We start from the raw sequence: 20,812 nt of genomic DNA, 5'->3' as shown, positions 1-20,812 counted from the left end.
TATGCAGTTTAAAGGTTTGGAGCTCTAATGTGCAGCTGTCATGTCAGAAATAAACTTTACGGAAAATGATCTGGTACTTATATAGTGCCTTTTTACTCAAGTTGAGCACTCAAAGCATTTTGTATTAGCAGTATCATTCACCCAATCACACACACATTCATACAGCACTTTTATCTGTGTCAAAGTGCCTTTGTGTAACATTCACACACATTCACACTCCAGGTGCAACTGGCGGTTCAGTATCTTGCCCAAGGATACTTCAACATGTGGACTGGATTAATCCACCCACCTTTTATTTGGTAGACAACCTGCTCTACAACCTGAGCCACAGCTGCCCTGATCTTGTGATGATCAAATCACGACATTAACGATTCTCTGCAGTACAAGTTTTGCATTTTATGTATAATATTTTTATATGTTATATTTTTTTATATTCCTTACAGACCTAGATCACCCGTTCCTCTGGTAATGTCTCTGATTGGAGTAGGCAGTTGGTCCACTTTGTGCAGAAGGAGAGTGAATTGAGGCCTGGGTTAACAAAGAAAGTTGATAACCACCATCATGATACCTGTGATATCTGACTGGGGTTTTTTGGGTTTTGTCAAACAAGTTAATGCAATGACAGCTTGGCTTTGTTGAACTTCCTTCATAGTATACTCTTCAGGTTATAATTTTGTTTGTTTGTTTTTTTTTTTATAAAACATTCCCAAAATGTTGCATGTTTATAGTGTAAAAAGATTCTCAATGCAAAGTCCTGAAAACAGTCTCAGATGTCTCATATCTTGGTTTTTAACCATCTGAGGTCTGGTGGTAACCTGAACTCTAAATGTTGGAGAAAGATTAAACAGACCATTCTAGAAAAATCTACATTGTTTGAGTGGATCAGAATGATCATCTTTTTTGTTCCATTACATTCAATTACATTCTAATTGTTTAGGGCTAGGTTTTGGATTGTCAGAGACAATGGCATAGAAATCAGAGGGTTAACCTTACAGGAAAATAATTTGAAATGAAAAAAAAAAAACATCCTTCAAGAGCTCTTTGCTTTTTGCAACAGCTAACCCAGAAAATTCCCAAGAAAATATTTTAATCAAACATTCAAAGACAATTTGACAAAGGTAACAAAAAGATACACTGAGTGCTCAATGTAGAATGGGACACAGGTGGGAACGGGACACAGGTGGTGGGACATACAATTACAAGAGAGGGAACTCAGTTACTCTCAGACACAGGTGGAAACAATCATGGAATCAGACAGAAGACGAAGACAAAGGCTGTGTCCCAGTTCATATACTCAGGGGATTCTTTGCAAGCTAAAGCTGTTGCACGAAATAATGTAGATGTGTAAACCTCAAATATCTGCTCGAGTTATCAAGATATCGCTTAATTGCAAAAGTGTCCTGACATTTTCGGAGGTGTCCGTTCCCGCTGGTCTAACAGCCAGCTCGCCTCGCCAACTGTCAGCTGACCAGGCGGTCGAGGCTCACTATACCCGGAGAGAGCAGATGACTCCCGGCACATCGTTTTCAAAACCCCTGGAAGATATAATTCACTTAGATGATATCTAGTGTTTGATGTTTGGTTTATTTTGGTGTTTCATTTGTTCCTGAGCAAATGAGATTAAAGCTTCATAACTTGATAGTTCTATTAACTTTGATGTCTCACCGAAGGACTGTCAGTATATGTGGAAATTAATCATTTGCTCATATTTATTCCTTAATGTAGAAATACTTGTTATAACAGCTTAATTTGAATAAAAGGTGACATTAAATAAATCAAAAGAAAATCAAAACCAAAACTTAACAAATGTACATGATATCTTTGTCATTGCACAGCCTTGATAGAGCTGGGGTAGATGTAACATTGAAAAATGACATTTATTTAACACAGTAGAACTTTTTACATTTAAACCATCTCCCTGTAATCCTCCAGCACCAGCACCATCATGCAGTTCAGTAAAAAAAATCATCTGTTAGCACGATTTTCAGAGAAAAGTTCTGGGGGGGTCACATCTCTCCAGATGGAGGTCTGCAGTCTAACGTCTGTCTGTCTAGGGTCGTTGACATGAAACCCTTCAGGATCTTCTGTCCGCCAAGTGTGAGATTTGAAGGAACAAAATGTCCAAAGGAGTTTCTGCAACATTTCTGGGAATAACATGTTTACTTGTTCCTGTCATTGCAGTGAGGGGAAAATCATCACGATTTAGATTTGCAGCCTTCAGCAGATGCAGGCATCTATCTTAATCTATTGGAGTTTTAACTCAAAACATAAAGTTTCTAATGTGTGCTATCACATACCAAAAGAAACCCCAATCACCAATCAGTTACAGTAATATAAAAACAATAGACACGTTGGCCAATACAGCTCCAATGTCAAATGTTTTCCTTGTACAATATGTGATATATTGGAATGGAAACTAATTTGGCTGTAGGTCAACCATCACTGAGCTTATCAAACAAGAGGCACAGCAAAAGGCACAACTTCCCTAGCCAAGCATCATTCATATGTAGTTTGTTTTTCATCCATTCAATGGTTGTTAATGTGTGCCCATGTGCAAGTAGACGTTTGTAAGGCTGGGGGCTATGTCATCTCTGAAGATTTGTTAGAAAGCTCTTCACTGAACTGCAGCACACAGAAATTTATTAACCATTCAACCTAGATGGAAATACATCCAAAATGAAGATAAATGTTAATATATAGTATTTCTTGAAATTTGTGAACAATAAAAAAAGTTGAAAAATAAACATCTGTCACACTTTGTAGAAGAAATAGAGGAAAAATAACATTTTACAACCCAGAAGGGTCCCAGACAGCCCAGGAGACGTGACAGCTCTGATTTCCTGCAATAAAACCTTTACATTCCTGCTAATATACTAGGGTAATTATTTAATCAAATCACTGACCTATAACTCAATTTAAATTAAAACTAGACTAGAAAAGAATGCTGGAAATGCAGGAAAGAAATTGCAACTAACTCATTATTTTAAAGTTAGATTTCCATGTCAGTTCATCAAGTGTCATTTTAACATTGAATTATCTTGAAAACTGCCTCTTGGTCCTTTAGATGTTTTAGGTAAATATCTGGTACTATGTGACTAGAGACTCTCAGGAGTGGAGCCCAGTTTAACATGGAAGCTTGAAATCCCTGAAATATTTGGATGTGTGATCTGTGACAGTACTTCACAGTTAATAAAACCTGAATAAAAAAAAAAACCCAAACACTTTTCTATCCAACTTCAGTGTGATATTCCTCAGGTATGCCATCATGTGCTAAATCCAGACTTTTTAGAAAGATTTTTGTTAATGTTTAATCCAAAATGTGATTTCTCTTTTTTTTTAAATACTCTATGTTAAAGAATGTTAAAGGTACGATTTTTAAAGAATTTTAGGACTTTTAAAACTGAGAAAAGAATTCCCGTTTATCAACTGTAGAAAATTAATTAATAATTCACTGATTTTAATTTGTATTTTTAATCTTTCCCAGTAACTCTGCCTCGTTCTCTATATCACCACTGTGAATATTTTTTCTGCTCTGAAGTGTAAAACTGAGGTTGCGTTATAATCCTGAACGAACAGCTGAAATCTCGGCCTCTGTGCTGTTTTTACTGCTCTGAGTTCTTACTGTGTCAAAAATATTGGCTGAATTTGTCCTGATGACGGCCTCCCGTGTGTCTTTGCAGGGCAGCGTGAGGCCGAGCAGTCCAGCTGGGATCTGAGGGGTAAGAAATCTGACGGACCCCCTACTCCGGCCCCCCCCCTGCATCCCTGAAGGGACCAGCTGTTTGGCTTCACGTGGATGAACAGACTGCCGTGTTTCTTTTTTGGCGCTTCTGATTGGATGTCACCTCAGTTCATCCATCCCAGAGACCGTATTCACTTCCTTTAGTTTGAGATCAGCCTTGAAAATCTGACAATGATACCACCGTTACAGTTTTATTCTCCAGCAGGAGCAAAGCAGAAACTTCCTGAGAGGGTGAATTATTGAAATCGGGCTGCTGGAGCCTTTCTGGGAATTTAAATGGAGGTTTGCTGCAGTTGAAACACCGGGGAGTTCATCTGTAGTCATTTGGAATAACAGAGTGTGACTGTGTGGGATTCACACCGATTTCCATCGGAATGAGGCGTATTTCAGGCAGCAGAGGGCTATCATCTGAAACATCCGGAGAGATGGAGGAGTCTCGTAAACAGAAATGAAGACAGTTTTGATCACTAATATTTATGTTCAGTATTAAAAGAAAAAAGCACAAAGATTTATTTATACTTTTTTCACTGACTGTAGTGCTGATGCAGCATGTAATTTGAACAAAAATGTAATTTTTATCCCTCCGTTCTTCTGTCACATCCTGTGAATTATACTCATTTATCTCCAAATGGATCTTATGTAATTAGGACACTAATGCGTGCGATTACACGTCTTATTGAGGAAGCTTTTATTGACTGCCAGCCCTTCGTAAGCACAACGAACACTATTAAATATTCAGCCATGTGACAGCTGTGTTCCAGAACAACTTCAGCTGTTATTGAATTTTACTGGATTTCTGTTTTTTATTTTCTAAATTACTTTTTTATTCCCACAATTTTGAACTTCTTCAGGCAGGAGCTTGAATGGTCTTTGGTGCCATTTGATATTTAAACAAGAAATTTGAGGCCATTTTCATGTCAAGCACAGCATCAGAAGCAGATGCTTTGGTGAAGGATCATAACTCCATCTGTATTTAAGTCAGGACGCTGAACTTACTGTCTTTTTTATGCCTCATTTTCTCCCATCTTTCTCACCAAAAGCGACCTTGCTCAGTTTCTAGAGGACCACCAAAACCGCCCATCTGAAATCTTCTCTTCCTGCCTCGGGGGGAACTTGCTGATCACCCTGTCACCGCCATGGTGATGTCGCAGGGCACCTATACCTTCCTGGCCTGTTTCGCTGGCTTCTGGTTGGTCTGGGCCCTCATCGTCATGCTCTGCTGTTTCTGCAGCTTCCTGCAGCGCCGGCTGAAGCGCCGCCGTGAGGAGAGGCTGAGGGAGCAGTGTCTGCGGACTGTAGAGATGGAGCCGCTCAGCTGTCACCCCGCTGGATACCCACCTGCTGCTCCTCCCCCAGCACCACCACCACCACCACCACCACAACAGCCTCCACAGCTGCCCAGAGAGCCACCACAGTTCAACCCTCCTCAGACATTGTCGCCTCCTCTTCCTCTACAGGTTCCCCATCCCTTGCCACAAGCGACCTGGGTCAGCATGCCAGGTAATCATTTCACTTCCTTCACAGGTGAAAAAAAGATCATGAGCTTGCCAAAAACTGCAGTTCCTCTAATGTCCACTTGAGACTGACTTCACCAGAGCTGATCCCCATAGACTCCCATGTTAAAATGTTCAAATTTACAGCAGAAGTAAACATGCTTACAGCCTGCTACAAACAACGGTTTTGGTCTCTAGATAGGTTCCACCTTAAAAACTGTATGGGGGGTCTTAAAAAGTTGAGTTAGGGGTGTGGCTGCTTTAACTGACAATTGTGCTAGCTCACTGCTAGGTTGCATCTCTTGACTGTGTCTGTGCTCATGGTGCCTTTTGAGTCACTGTCAGCGGTATCTAACAAATAAAATGGCATTTGTGCTTTAGTTTTTGTTAATGAAATTTTAGTATTTTATTAGCTGTTATTGCTCATACAGTAAATGGATGCGACTGAGTTTTCTGTCTTTGCCATTAGGGGTGTAATGGATCAAAATTGCACAGTTCGGTTCATAAAAACTATAACAAATAATATAATACAGAACTCACAGTTTGGTTCATTTGCAGATATGAAATAGTTATTTCTGGATCAAATGTTGATTTACTAAGAACTTATTTATACCTTGCAAACAATAACAAAAAACTTTCAATGAACATAAAAGCCACATTTGACTAGTAAACAAATTAAGATTGAGTAAAAAAAAAAACCAAGGCCGTTATTGTTTCACTACTGAAACACAATGCAACACAACATTCCTCAGAAAATAAAGCTGAAAACATAATCTCTGAGATTCACAAGAACAAAATTAATCAGTATAATATATTTAATTAACATGTTTTTTTATTCCTGATTTGTGTTTATTATTAAAATATGTCACAAATTCTGGTACAAATTGGTATTACAAAAAAGTGTGGCATGCTTAGTTTGACTTCAGTTGATGCTCAACAAAACACATATATTTTGGACAAAGCAAAGCAGTTATTTTACATCCTGTTGCTAGCTTTAGTTAATTTTGCAGTGTTTTTAATTTTAAACCTTTTATAATTATCTTTAATAAATTTGTTTCTATAGTATTATTTGCATATGCTGAGTGAAAAAGCAGTAAAAGTGAGCTAAGCAAGAAAATTTCAAGGAGCACATTGTATTGTAGAACATATTTTGTAAATACAGTAATAATTTGAGGAAAAAAAATATTTGACTTGAGTAATACTGCCCCCCCTCCTTCCCCCAGTGAAGGCTTGTGACTATGTGCCGTGTTCGTGATTCGGACACTTCCTTTCATTCATCAGACAGACAGCCCCATTGGCCGCACAGGAATGATCTGGAAAACGCAGATTCAAGCTTTCCATTTCCAATAGTGCTCAAAACAATCTCCAGAAAGGGAAGAGTTGCAGTCGGCATTCACAGTACCCCCCTCCTGCATTTATTCATCTCATCTTAAACTTGCTCAAGCAGAACATTACTCAGTTCTCTGCTGCTGAGTGCAAAATTACCAGCAAATAACCAAACCTGTTTGCTCTGTATTTGCAAGTCTTTTTTCATCCCTACGACTCGTAATGTGAACTCAGCTCCAAAGAAAACATAGCTAAGAAAGAGAAAACATATATGATGTGGACAGAGAAGCAAAGGAAAGAAGGAGAATTTCTTATAGTTCCCAGATTAGTTGCCAGTTTCCACCTCCCTCTCTTTGTGCCAGGCAGCGTTCCCCCGCAGGCGTCGTGGTGACAGCTGCCGCTGAGGCGTAGGCGACAGCCAGTCGTGGAGACCGAGCAGTGATGGAATAAGCAACAATGAAATAAGAGTGATTAGAAGAAAGAAACAGAGGCTGCGAGGTGCAGGTTTACACAGTATCAGTGTAATCAGCAAGACCATGAACCCCCCCGCCGCCCCCCCTTCCTAATGCAATTACCGTGGATGGATTAAACTCAGAAGGGGAAAAATCTTGCTGACGTCTTAATAAACCCACATAGTACATGTCATTTACAGTGTGGGACCAATACTGCTGATTTGCAGCTTTATATATATATTTTTTTCCTCAGTAGCTTTGCATGATTTCCAGTTCAGAATAATCCTTTTGGCGTCTGAGGCTACATCTACACATTTGGCAAACGTAGCTTTTGCTGTGAGTTTAGGGCTTTCGTCCAGACGTAAACCATTTTTTTGATCACTGAAACCAGTGCTGAAAACTCATGTCAGGGTGAAGATTTTCAAAAACACCATTTCTGCATTTACACTTGGATGAGGAAAATGGAGAGTTTATCTTGCAGTGTCAAAGGCGTGCATCTATTTTTTTTTTTACATCAGATTGTGCACCATGCTACTGTTTTTGGGCTTTTGATTGGTCAACATTTCTTCACTGTTAGGGTTATATCATCACCTCTTGCTTTGACATACTCTTGTGTGCTCAAGTGAACATAGCTATTTTTCAAAATGCACTTGGAAAAATCCCCATTTTGAAAAACACCCGTGTACATGTGGACATGGCCTGAGCTTCTCCTTCAGCTCCTCCCCTCCCTTTCAAGCCGGCCTTTTTGTGATTAGCTGCCCCTCATAAGCAGAAACTTTGACCAGCAGAACGGTGTGGCTTTGGTGCCTGATATAACCATATTAGGATATGCACTCTCTATGACATAACACAGGTCGAAAAATAGAAAAAACTGTCAGAAACTGACTGATCAGTTTGAAACATTAACTTTACACTGATTTCGTTCTGTGAAACTTTGGCCATGTTTAATTTGAACAACCATAAATTAGTTCACTTTAAACACCCAGAAACAAAACTGTCAGCAGGTTTTTGTCTAATGTTTTCAGTCCTTTAAAGGTATTTGTCAGGTTCTCGCTTTTACGATAATAAACTCAACATTTTGGGGGTTTGAACAGCCCTCTGAGGAGCTCTGGGAAATAGATGTAGTTTAAGTTTTGGATTAAAGCGCACATTTTTGTTGAAAAATGTCCTAGTTGTGCAAGAATGTACTCATATTTACTCAATTACTCAAATTCTTGTTTCTAAATGATCTACAGAGGAAAAACAAGGTGCATAATGAGCAGCTTGCTTTATGAAGGAGGAACAAAGCAATCAAGAGCTTTGACAATATGCACAGATCTAAAAAAGAAGAGGAATTAACAAAAGAGTTAAAGGGAAAGGGGTAAAATAGCATCAGCTGCACTCAAAGACGATTAATGAGCAGAGACAGACAGTACAGGATAAAACAAAAGATTGCTGGAGTCTTGGCTACAAAGCAGACTGATGAAGAGGTTTAGTATCCAGGCAGCAGCAGAGCTAAAAGAGAAGCAGGTGCTCACCAGCTGAGACCCCAGAGAAGCTGTTTCAGTCAAACTCGTCAGCAGAGAGGAGGTAAGAGCAGCTCTATGTTTTACAGCAAAGTGGAAAGAAGCTTTTTAGCCTCTTTGAGCAAACAATTTTGGTGCATTTACAGCTGTGTGTGAAGCAGCCGCTAATAGTTTTACGAGGTATCTGGTAAAAACACTGTAGTGCTGAAGATAGTTTCATAGTAGCTGCCAAGCAGAACATGCAGCAGATACAGATGGTTTTCTCATTAAGATCGTGTTGTTTACAGTTCATTCCTGGCATTGATAATATGAATAGAAAGAAGTGTTTGTGGTGTTCTCATCACTCTCTGACTTTGACTTTTTTTTCTTGCATATTCACCACTTTTCCCCCTTGAATTTGGCAGTTTGTTTCTCTTAAATTCTCCAGGTTGTGGCTTGAAAATTTGCCTCGTTTCCTTCAAAATTAGATTTTTTTTCCTTTTTGAATTTAATATTTTTATACGCTTGTCGAAAGACGGGACATATTATGTGATCACCCATGGTGGGCAGGCGGCGTCCATTAAAGTGTCTGCTCAATAGTAAAGGAACCGTTTGGCCTACACTTACACTTACCAAAGTTCATAGGTAGATAGCTGATACCAAATCAAGGTTGGGACTGTATGTGGTGTGACTGGAGTCAAGGTCAGACATCAAGGTCATATGGTTAAATCTTTGTTTTTTGCTTGCATGATTATTCTCCATATCAAGACATTATGCAGAGATCAACTCCTGGTGGGGAAGGTCGCATAATTATTAAATCTTTGTTATTCATGTGATAACAAACAGGGTTCATACAGACATATAATATCTTATTTATAATCCTCCCCCCCAAAAAAGTGCCAAAAATGACCTTTGCATACTTTGCATTATATCCTAATATTTAATGGCACTATCCGGTCTTTAAGTCCGACGTCATTTCCGGGTCCAAACATCAATGGCATATCTGGCCACTGGATATTTGCCACTTGCTAACGTACCACAGGAATCGGGGAGTCGGTTGCCGGTGGTCAAAGCTAATTTTTGCAGGTAGTTTTCACGATCTTTCGTTGATAATACCTTCTCGTAGATTGAAACTCTATTAAACTCCGCCATATTTCTGTGTCCAAAATGCACGTGCATCGTTACTTACGTCATCATTGTTTACAAACAGTGAAAGGGTCTATTGTTTTCTGTCAAGTGACTTATGGCATAATACCATCTTTTTAATGTGATTAAAAAAATGTGAAATAATTTTGAGTATGTATGTATTTGTATAAAAATGTATCCCAGTGTTAATGTGCTGGAAAATTGACCTTGAAAGTGCTTAAAAAGAGCTTGAATTTGATCCTGGAAAAGGTGTATGAACCCTGATTTGGGTTTGCCGTATAAGTGATAGATGTGATCCTAGTTTGAATCGTATTTTCAACCTGAATTGATGTAACACGCTTTGACGTCATTGACAAAGCGATGTGTTGAAGAGTTTGGCTTCAGAAAGCTGGATGACATGCATCACTCTGCTGTCGACCCACACAGCCAGCATGTGCTACTCTGACAGGCTTTTACAAGATGTTCACACTGGGAGCAGCTCTGTCAGCTCAGTTCAGACCAGTGGTTAATGATTCCTCCTCTGCGGCACAGCCACACAGATTAAAACTGCAGAAAGATGTTTGCTTCAGCTCCTGGTTTTACCTTTAACGGCATTGAACTTGCATGCGGCAGTCTGAGGTTTGGGAATGGCTGGCATACAGTTAAAGGTTCTTATCATTGATGGCTCAGATGGGTTAAAGGCCGGCAGAGCAGCTGAACAGGATCAGTTTTATCTAGTAGATACCTCCATGTTTCCCATTAGCCTGATCCTGGGAGTGGTTTCAGCTTCAAACCCGCTTGACCCTCCCGGTGGAAACATCAGCCCCACATATTTCTGCTGACGTTGCTGTTTATTTAAAGCCATCCTGACAGCTGCTGGTACTGTTTACAGCTGAGATGTTGACAGGGGAGTTAATGCGGAGCTGAGAAACAATAGTAGTGTGATCCTGCAGGTATCTGTGAGGGATCTGTGATGGACTGTGGCCAGGTAGAAACACATTTGCATTCATAAATACAGCCAGTTTCATGGCAACAGTTCACCAAACAGCTGCTGGTTTCCAGCACTGATGTTTGCTGTGGTGGCTGTAAACAGGCTGGTGGTTGGTATGTGGGCTGCTGCTGCTGGCCTCAAATGCATGGGTCATTTTTCAAGTACTACAGCATACCTCTGAAAAAGTGTTAATGGATAAAATGTTCTTACTGCCATCTGATCTGTTTTACCTTACGTACAGCATCTCTCACCTCTCGGAGCGACACCTACAGAACCCAGATTAGCCGGTACACTCATCAGTAATCACGGTGCTGTGCTCGTGGAGGTGCTGCTTCATGCGGATGAACAGATTTTGAGGGAGTTTTTCCAGCTGCACCGGTTCTTTCAGAGCCTTCGTCAGTCTTTTCTTGCTGTGGCTCCTCTCTTCCTTTTTCTATTTGTGTGTTTATGACATCATTACTTGTCAGTTCTCACTTCTTATGGAAAAATAATTGGACGTGTTTTGACCCCTGGCTGCTGGGTTTTAACCAAAAAAAAAAACAACAAAACAAAACAAAATCATTACTATTTTAGTCAGTTTTGAGATCGCCTTACAGGTTGAGTTAATTTGATTAAACGTGTCTTTTTAACTTTACAAACTTAAGTTTTACAAAATGATTTTTTTTTTTTTTTTTACATCTGGAGGTCTAATATGAGTAAAATGATCTGAGGTTTGTGACGTGGTTATTCTGCTGGAAGCGGCCATTAGAAGATGAGTACACTGTGGTCATAATGGGATGGACATGGTCAGCAACGATACTCAGGGAGGCTGTTTAAATGATTTAAATGATGCTCAGTGTGCCAAGAAAATATCCTTCACACCATTACACCATCAGCAGCCTGAACCATTGATACAAGGCTGAATGGATCCACATTTTCATAATGATCGCACCAAATTCTGACCCTACCATTTCAATGTTGTCAATCTTCTGTTTTGGTGAGCTCATGTGAATTGTAACCACAGTTTCCTGTTCTTAGCTGACAGGAGTGTTACTCACTGTGGTCTTCTGTTGCTGTAGCCTAACTGCTTCAAGGTTCAGTGTGTTTGTGTGTTCACAGACGGTCTTGGTTGTAACAAGTGGTTATTTTTGACTTATTGTTGCCTTCCCAGCAGATTAGCAGTTTCTGAAATATTTAGACAGCCCGTCTGGCACTAACTATGCCACATTCAGAGTCACTTAAATCACCTTTCTGTCCCATTCTGATGCTCAGTTTGAATTTCAGCCATGTCTACACACCTAAATGCACCGAGCTGCCCTTGAATATAGTAAAAGCCACTCTTTTCACAGCTCTATAGAAAATGGGGAGTGATTAATATCCCATCAGTTATTTTAGAATAATAAGAACTAAATTATATATATTGTTTATTGCATGGTTGAAGAAGTTGCACAGTTGCTTTAAACAGAGCTTGTGCAAAAAGCTGAAGAGCTGAGTTACCTTCACAGTGTTTGAAAAAGCAGGATAGGAGCTTGTGCAACATTTGACAGATATTGATCAGGTCTCTGGTAGATTCATCAGCCTCGATATAGAAATGGCCTTCACTTCTTCCAAAAATCTGCTCTAAGACTGATGTTTGTTTGCAGCCTGAGGGTTATATTGTCCCTGACAATACCTTGAAATATAGACTCTCCTCTTTGAGGCTGCCTGTCAGGTCATGGGTGCTGTACTCTGGGAATTTTTGTTTAGCACAATGCATGCTTTTCCTAAATCTTATATTTTGCTGTACTTCTCTGCAGCAGAACCACCTCCAGTTGCTTTCTTGCTTGAATGTCAGAAAATGTCAAACTAATCTGTCTCAGGTAGCAGACACGCTGCTTAAAAGCCACAACAGTTCAGCACTTTGTTTTCTGTTGTTTCAGTCACGGTGCAACAAAAGCTGTTCCCTTCTCTTATCTCACATGTCAGCTGAAATCCATTCAGCACGAATTCAGCAGAGTGTTGGCTGTGATTAATGTCCCAGCATTCCCTAAAAGCAGCACAACAGCTGAGAAACCTGTGCAGGTGTTTCTGCTGAATTTGCATCTGAACATTTCACTGCAGTGATTTGAAATGCTCACAAATGTAAGCAGACGAAAGGCGCTCAAGGAGATGCAGTCCATTAGTGCAATTAGTAACAGGTGTGAACAAGCCAATTAGCAGAGAAACAAGGAAAAAACAAAACTTGCTGCAAAAGCATCAGCTGACAGAAACATTTTCAACTTCATCTAACAGCTTTCCTGTTGCGACGCATAATCAGAGCACATCCTGCAAGAAAGGAAATCAGGAGAAGAATAACAAATTAAGGCATTTCACACAAATTCACCAAATTACAATCATCTCCATGGAACCACAGGAAAGCTTCACATCCTCAGTGATTAGATCTCTGCAGAGCACTGCAGGCTCAAATGACTCTCAGGCATGTTTCTGTTCCAAGTGGTGCCTTGTGCAGGTCGTGATTACTGCAGTATATTATTGCAGTTTTTTTGGACTTCTAAACCTGAAGTAAATTCATTCAAGGCAGGAAGCAGATACCTGCTAGTGCCTGCTGATGGTCATCATGAAGCTTTAGTGACAGGTAATTCACCTTAATTTGTTTAAACAGTAGGAATCCTTGTGTTGTGTCATTTTGACTTAGTGACAGTTGCACAGCATTTGTGGTTCACTGTCTTGGTCTCATTATTAAGCAACTCTGTTTTGTTGCTTCTACTCTTGATGTGACAACGGAGTGATTAAGCGAAGTATGCGTACTTGTTAAGTCTGACATCATTCACAACTTCCAGGTCCCACAGCTCACCCCCCCCCCCCCCAAAAAAAATAAATAAATAAAAACTTAAAGGCTGAGAAAAACACTACAAAAGACAAAGACCTGCAACACGTTAGGAAGACAAGTAAATACATCAGCTTAACAAGCGGATAGATTTTTGTGGATACACTCACTGTGCATCAGTAAAAATTAGGATTGAAATTAATTCTAATAATGTGGGTGGTACAGGGGTGGTGTGGTTAGCACCATCACCTCAGTAAGAAGGTCCTGGGCTTGAATCCACCATCTAGTCTTTCTGTGTGGAGTTTGTGTGTTCTCCCTGTGCTTGCCTGAGCTCTCTCCAGGTACTCCGGCTTCCTCCCACAGTCCAAGTACTTGCACATTAGGTTACTTGGTGGTTGTAAATTGGCTATAGGGATAGACTGGAGACCAGTCAGGGTGTTTGAATCATCTGCCTCCATCTCACCCTATTCCCTACCTCCTCCTCTGTCACACCAACCCTCTGCATGTCCTCCTTCACTACATCCATGAACCTCCTCTGTGGTCTTCCTCTTTTCCTCCTGCCTGGGAGCTCCATATTCAACATCCTTTGTCCAATATAGCCACTATCCCTCCTCTGCACATGTCCAAACCATCTCAGCCTTGCCTCTCTGACTCAGTGATAAAGAGTGTTGGGTTTGTTAGTCAAAAAAAGTAGTGTATTACACATTACTCATTACTTCTCTTAAAAGAATTGTGGTACATTACTTAATTACTAAGTAATTTACAAAGTAATTCACTATATTACTTTTTGGTTACTCCATAAAATTACCTGAAACACATTGTCACATTATTACAGTTCACAATATGAACCAGATGCTACAGTCCCACGCAACAGGACAAATTCCTACCCTAATGAGATGTATGAATCACGTATGAATACAAAACTGACAACGCAAAGCAAAATTGAACACCAGCCCAAAGAGACTTCATTTTCAAACCTAAATCACACAAAGTACAGATGAGCACTACAAACCATTCACACCAAGTGCATGCCCTGTAACCTCTTCTTTCTCCGTGTGTCATGACTTCATGTTTCTATTGTTGCACAACATGCTGCATTGCAGTTTCTCTGCTTGAACTGATGAAGTCTTGAGAGGGAGGCGAAAAGCCGGAGAACAAGTAAGCCTGAAATAGGAGTGAGTGATATAAGAGAGACAGGAAGAGATTTAGTAAAACAAGAAAGGACAAAGAGGAAGCGCAAACTCAGAGTGATGGTTTTTGTTCACACCGCCAAGCAGTCACAGGTATCACAGCGAGCAGGTGGTAATTACAAGCTGTTTGGATTGTGACCTGAAAACGAAGCAAGTGTGTGCGTGTGTTGCATATTGACTGTATTCCAGTCTATCACACTGCATCGTCACATATTATGATAAATGGATGCCACATTACAGTGAAAACTCGTATTATTGTCTCTCCTTAGTTTGCTTCAGGGAAGAAGCCCACTAACATTTTGTTTCCTGGGCCCACAGACTTTGGGATGATGACACATCATAGAACACAAAATAATGATAACTGAACTTGTCCTGTTGATGTCATCAATAGCTGTGATCTAAAAGTTTTCTCCTTTTGCTTTAAATTTTAACAAAGCATTAGTTCTGGCAGCTGATGCTGATTCTCTTTTTCACACCCTCAAATCGCAGACAGGGTGCGCTATTTAACCTACAGCTCCTGCATCTGGAAGCCACTTTGCAACCCATCTCCACTTAAGCTCCTCCATTTATGCCCACTCTGTTCTTTGGTGCTGTCTTGCTACTGTACGCATAGAGATAAAGCAAGTGAGGGGCGGCCCTGACTGTGGCTTTTAGTTGAAATATGTTTAAAGTTCAGGGAAGTCGCTGTAAAAAATGTGTTTTTAAGTTGAAGAACTGCATGGTTAAGTTAATGAATAATATGTTAAATAATCCACAACAAAAACTAAATCAAAAATCCAAAACAATTTAAGTTTTTGGCTTATAATTATAATAATAATAATAATAATAATAATAATAATAATAATAATAATAATAATAATAACTTAGATTTATATAGCGCCTTTCAAGAAATCCAAGGACGCTTGCTTCATCAAGCTAATTCAGGAATCACAGGACTGACCCAGCCCCTGGAGAGGGTCCACACCTTCAGGTTTCTTGGTGTCTTCATCTCTGCTGATCTCTCTTGGTCAGATAACATCACAGCTGTTATCAAGAAGGCTCAGCAGCGACTTCACTTCCTGAGGGTCCTCAGGAAGAACAACTTGGTCTCAGACCTGCTGCTGACCTTCTACCGCTCATCCATTGAGAGCCTGCTGACCTACTGTATCACAGTATGGTACTGCAGCTGCACTGAGGCAGACAGGGTGAGGCTTCAGAGGGTATTGGCTGCCCTCTCCCCTCCCTGATGTCCTCCCTGATGGACATCTACACCTCCCGCTGCATCAGCAGAGCCAAAAACATCATCAAGGACAGCTCACACCCTGGCTTTGACCTGTTTGACCTGCTGCCCTCTGGCAGGCGCTACAGGTGCATCAAAACCAGAACAAACAGACTCAAGAACAGTTTCTTCACCAGAGCAATCACCACCCTGAACTCACACACTCACCCACTGTAACTGTGCAACACCCACATCTCTGTGCAATATTATATTATTCATACTCAACAATATCGATCACTCCTATGTATGCACTTATTTTATTTTTTACAATGTATATATTTTTATACATTCCCTTATTTTATGTATTTTTAAAACATTTTATTTTCTGTATATTTTTTACATACTGTTTTATTTTCTGTATATTTTTAGATTATATTAGGTTATTATATTTTTATTTTAAAAAGTTTGACTTTCTATTGCATGGCACTGAACGGGAGTGGCCCTCCAATCTCATTGTACATCCTGTATAATGACAATAAAGGCATATTCTATTCTATTCTATTCTAATTCCTATTCTCTTTCTTCCAGACACGGATGTATTTGGGAAGCCACCTTGTTACGAGGAGGCAGTCCTGATGGAGGATCCTCCACCACCTTACAGTGAGGTCTTGGCTGACCCGCGGGGGGGAACCTACCTTAAGCCCACCCCCCTCCGAGCCGCATCGTCGTCTTTAAGGGAACCCCACGATCCTGCCCCGGTGTTCACATCTGAGACTAGCAAGCCTCCCACAGCTACTGTGTTCCCCGACCGGGGCTATTCCTCCCTGATACGCCTGCCTTCATCTCAGCGCTGGGACTCTTTGGGTCACCTCCTATCCAACATGGATCTGAACCACAATAACCTCACCCCCCCTGCAGCCCGCTCCCTTCAGGCTGCAGCCGCGATGGCTACCATGCCCCGCAGAGAGCCCAGAACTCATCAGGACGGACTCAGAGGTGGAATACAGGGACTTCAAGGAGGGATTCAAGGACTTCAAGGAGGGCTTCAGGGTTTCCCAGGAGGGTTGCAAGGGCTTCAGGGAGTCCATGGACTAAGAGGTTTGGAGCCCAGCTGTGGGATGCCAACAGCCTTCCCCTTACTGGGCCGGAGCACTGCTGTTTAGGCCTGGATCCTTTTAGAAGAAGGCAAAATAACTCAAATGTTAGACATTTGATATCATAATGCTGCTACAAGTAGAGATTTCATTTCCCAAAGAGGGTTAAAGGGCTGGAGAGGCATCAGGAGTTCATTTCCCCATGTAGCTCTGGGCGAAGGCTGACACTTAACTCTGTCAGGACTGTGGCTTTCAGTTGTTTGTGGGTATATTACACACTGTTTCAAAGCACTGTTGTCGAGTCAGAGGTTTTCTGGTATTATATTGAAGCTAATTGAGTCAACACCAGAGGAGGAGAGGAAAGGAGGTAGAGGAAGAGCATCAAACGAGCAGTAAGCACAGCTGTTACCCTGCTTTTCATCCAGACTCACTATGCCTTTATTTCCACCCTTAACTACCCTTTTCGTGTTGCACTTTCATTCATCCCTGATCTCTCCTCCTCTCGCTGCACTCGAACAACCTATTGTATGAGGCTGCTGTTGCCATGGCTCCGGGAAACTGTGTAGCCCACGACGACCTCTCTTCTTTTATCCATGCTGATTTTGGAAGACTGCTCACAGCTTGTCTCCTCCTCGAGGACTGTGAGCATTAATGCCTACAAAAGAGCACATGGTGACCTTTGGCCAGCATGTCTGTGATATTAGAGTTGAAGTGCTGAAGGTCACTTTACCTTTAGAGGTGTTTGGCTTTCACTTTTCAGAGTACAAGAAAGCCACAGAAGTGAGTAGAGCTTGGATTTCATTTTGTAACACGCTGCTTTGTTGTTTTCAATGTTGTCTTTACCACAAACTGCTGATAATGCCCTTCTGGTGGTCACAGGTGACTTCAGCTGGGTCTCTGATTTGAAAAAAGATTTTTCATGTACAAACTTGGAATCATTCTTTTAAACTTTGTGAAAAATGCCTTTTGCTCTTGTGAAATAAAAACATCTTCATCTGTGACACTTCTTCCAGTGGTTTGTGAAATAAAAAAGATGCAAAAAATAAACTTGGAATTCCTTCAGGTTGAAATAATAGTTGAAATAATAGCATTACCTGTCTGATATTTATGTTTGTACTTTCCAAGGTTGCTTTTGAGTACAGACCTTCACAGGCCTATTTTGTTTGTGGGTCTAAATTGTAATGCAGGTAATTGTGAGGTGGAACCAAGAAAATTTCTCTGACCAGATGTGTGATAAACCGAACATAACAGATGAAAGAATAAAAGACCCAAATGCAGGGGTTAAGCAAACAGAAATGAAAACTTTTTCCAGGTCAGTGGCTGAGTCCAAATAAAATCCACAATGGGAAAACAGGTGGAAGCTCACTTGGTGTTGGTTCTCTTATTGTACCACTTCCTGTTCCAGCGCACAGTTGTTTTCTTACCCTGTGTAGCTCGATTCATTATGAATCTCTAGATAACGACTTATAGTGTAATCTTAACATACTTTATCCAAAGCGCACACCCTGTTGAATCAGCTGTAAATTATATTCACATTATTTACTTAGTGTGTCTGTAAGGATTCATTAGTAGTATAACCCTATACCCCCGGTCGAGTCGACCTGCGCTGAGTCATTCTGTATGGAAATGCGGCTTTACATACCTCTCTGCATCATCTTTCCTCTTGTCATCCCCGAAAATGCCATCCCCATAGAGACGGTGCCTACTCCCAGACCACCAAAAAACAAATCAATCAGAAAAGATTACCCTGCACCAGTAAAATAGTTAAATGTCTGTTATTAAACATTAAGTCTCACTCTTCTATATCTGTTAGTAAATGATTTAATAATTGATCAACATGTTGATTTATTCTGCCTTACAGACACCTGGTTACAGCGGGATGAATATGTTAGTTTAAATGATCCAACACCCTGGAGTCATACTAACTGTCAGAATGCCTGAAGCACAGGTCGAGGAGGAGGAGTAGCAGCAATCTTCCATTCCAGCTTATTATTCAACCAAAGACCCAGCCAGAATTTTAATTAATTTGAAAGCCCATCTCTTACCCTTTTTCACCCTAAATGGAAAACTTTTTATTTGTTATCTATTATCCTTAGTCAGAGTTTCTATCTGATTTCTCAGACTTTTTATCTGATTTAGTGTTCATTTCAGATAAAAATTTTAGTGGGTGATTTTAACATCAATGTAGATGCTGAAAATGACAGCCTCAACACTGCATTTAATCTATTATTATGCTCAATTGGCTGTTCTCAAAATGTCACACTCACACTCTAGATCACACTCTAGATCTTGTTCTGACATATGGGATAGAAGCTGAATATTTAACAGTATTCCCTGAAAACAGCAGTGGGGAATACATTTCATTAGTAGAAGTCATTCTGAAAGTGCTGTAACTACATTTAAGGATATAATTCCTCCACTATCATCCTCTTCAATGCCATGTGCCAGCACAGTGCAGAGCAGCTACCTAACCTCTACTCTCACAGAGGTGGATTATCTCCCTAATAATGTTACAGCCTCACAGTGTACAACTCTGGATATTGTGGCTCCTCTGAAAAAAGAAAGCTTCAAATGAGAAGTGCCTGACTCCCTGGTATAACTCACAAATGCACAGCTTGATTGATTGATTGATTGATCGATCAATATTTCTGAGTTAACTTCAATAGTTAATAGTTTTCAAGACTTGTACATTTGTACATCACCAGTGTGATTTTTTTTCTTCTTGAAAAACCTAAATAAATTGCACAATCCATTTTAAACAATGAATTGTGAAAAAAAAAGAAAGAAAAAGAAAAAAGCCAAATATGGCAAATATGCCACAAATAAAAAATTTAATATAAAAATTAATATTGACATATTTTGTAAAATTTGTGAGAAGGTTCAATGAAAACTCCATTTTCAAAAAATTACATTTTTGTTTCATAATTCAGGCTTTAAGGATGGTCAAATAAGTCCTAACATTAATTAATGCTTCAATGTTAAACATGATCAATCTATTTTCATTAGTTGGCTATGCACCACAGATCTTTAAATTGTCAGTAATTAAACATTACTTAAAAAGCCATCACTTGACCCAGCTGTCTTAGCTAATTATAGGCCTATCTCCAACCTTCCTTTTCTCTCAAAGATTCTTGAAAGAGTAGTTGTAAAACAACTAACTGATCATCTGCAGAGGAATGGTTTATTTGAAGAGTTTCAGTCAGGTTTCAGAATTCATCACAGTACAGAAACAGCATTAATGAAGGTCAGAAATGATCTTTTCTGGCCTCTGACAGTGGACTCATCTCTGTGCTTGTCCTGTTGGACCTCAGTGCAGCTTTTGATACTGTTGACCATAACATTTTATTACAGAGATTAGAGCATGCCATAGGCATTAAAGCTACTGTGCTGCAGTGGTTTGAATCATATCTGTCTAATAGACTCCAATTTGTTCATGACAAAGGGAAGTCTTCTTCACAAACTACTGTTGATTATGGAGTTCCACAGGGTTCTGTGATAGGACCACTTGTATTTACATTATACATGCTTCCCTTAGGCAGTATTATTAGAAGGCAAAACATACATTTTAATTGCTATACAGATGATACCTAAATGTATCTATCCATGAAGCCAGATAACACAAATCAATTAGTTAAACTGCAGGAATGTCTTAAAGACATAAAGGCCTGGATGACCTCTAATTTCCTGCTTCTAAATTCAGATAAAACTGAAGTTATTGTACTTGACCCTACAAATCTTAGAAACATGGTGTATAACCAGATACTTACTATTGATGCATGCATTGTCATACAATGTAGTTCTACTTTATATTTTTCGGTTTAATATTAAGTTCATGTTTGGATTATAATTTTCTACATGTTTACAATTTGCATAATTGATTATTTCAAGATTAATAATTTAAACATTTGTGTTATGTTTTGTTAAGGTTACAA

General features: G+C 39.9%; 1 protein-coding gene across 1 annotated transcript in view; it reads left to right on the top strand.

Annotated features, from left to right (window-relative positions):
- prr7 (proline rich 7 (synaptic)) overlaps positions 1–17,838 on the top strand; it is a 33,198-nt gene extending 15,360 nt beyond the window's left edge. The window contains exons 2-3 of the mRNA XM_030745777.1: positions 3,681–5,242; positions 16,375–17,838. Of these exons, the coding sequence (XP_030601637.1) occupies positions 4,879–5,242; positions 16,375–16,949 (939 nt within the window). The 5' untranslated portion in view covers positions 3,681–4,878 and the 3' untranslated portion in view covers positions 16,950–17,838. The remainder of the gene's footprint in view (positions 1–3,680; positions 5,243–16,374) is intronic.
- The last annotated feature ends 2,974 nt before the right edge of the window (positions 17,839–20,812 follow it).

Source organism: Archocentrus centrarchus, chromosome 14, assembly GCF_007364275.1.
Source record: "Archocentrus centrarchus isolate MPI-CPG fArcCen1 chromosome 14, fArcCen1, whole genome shotgun sequence".
Lineage (NCBI taxonomy): Eukaryota > Metazoa > Chordata > Actinopteri > Cichliformes > Cichlidae > Archocentrus > Archocentrus centrarchus.
Note: the sequence above shows the minus strand (reverse complement) of the source record. Positions and strands in the feature narration are given on the sequence as shown.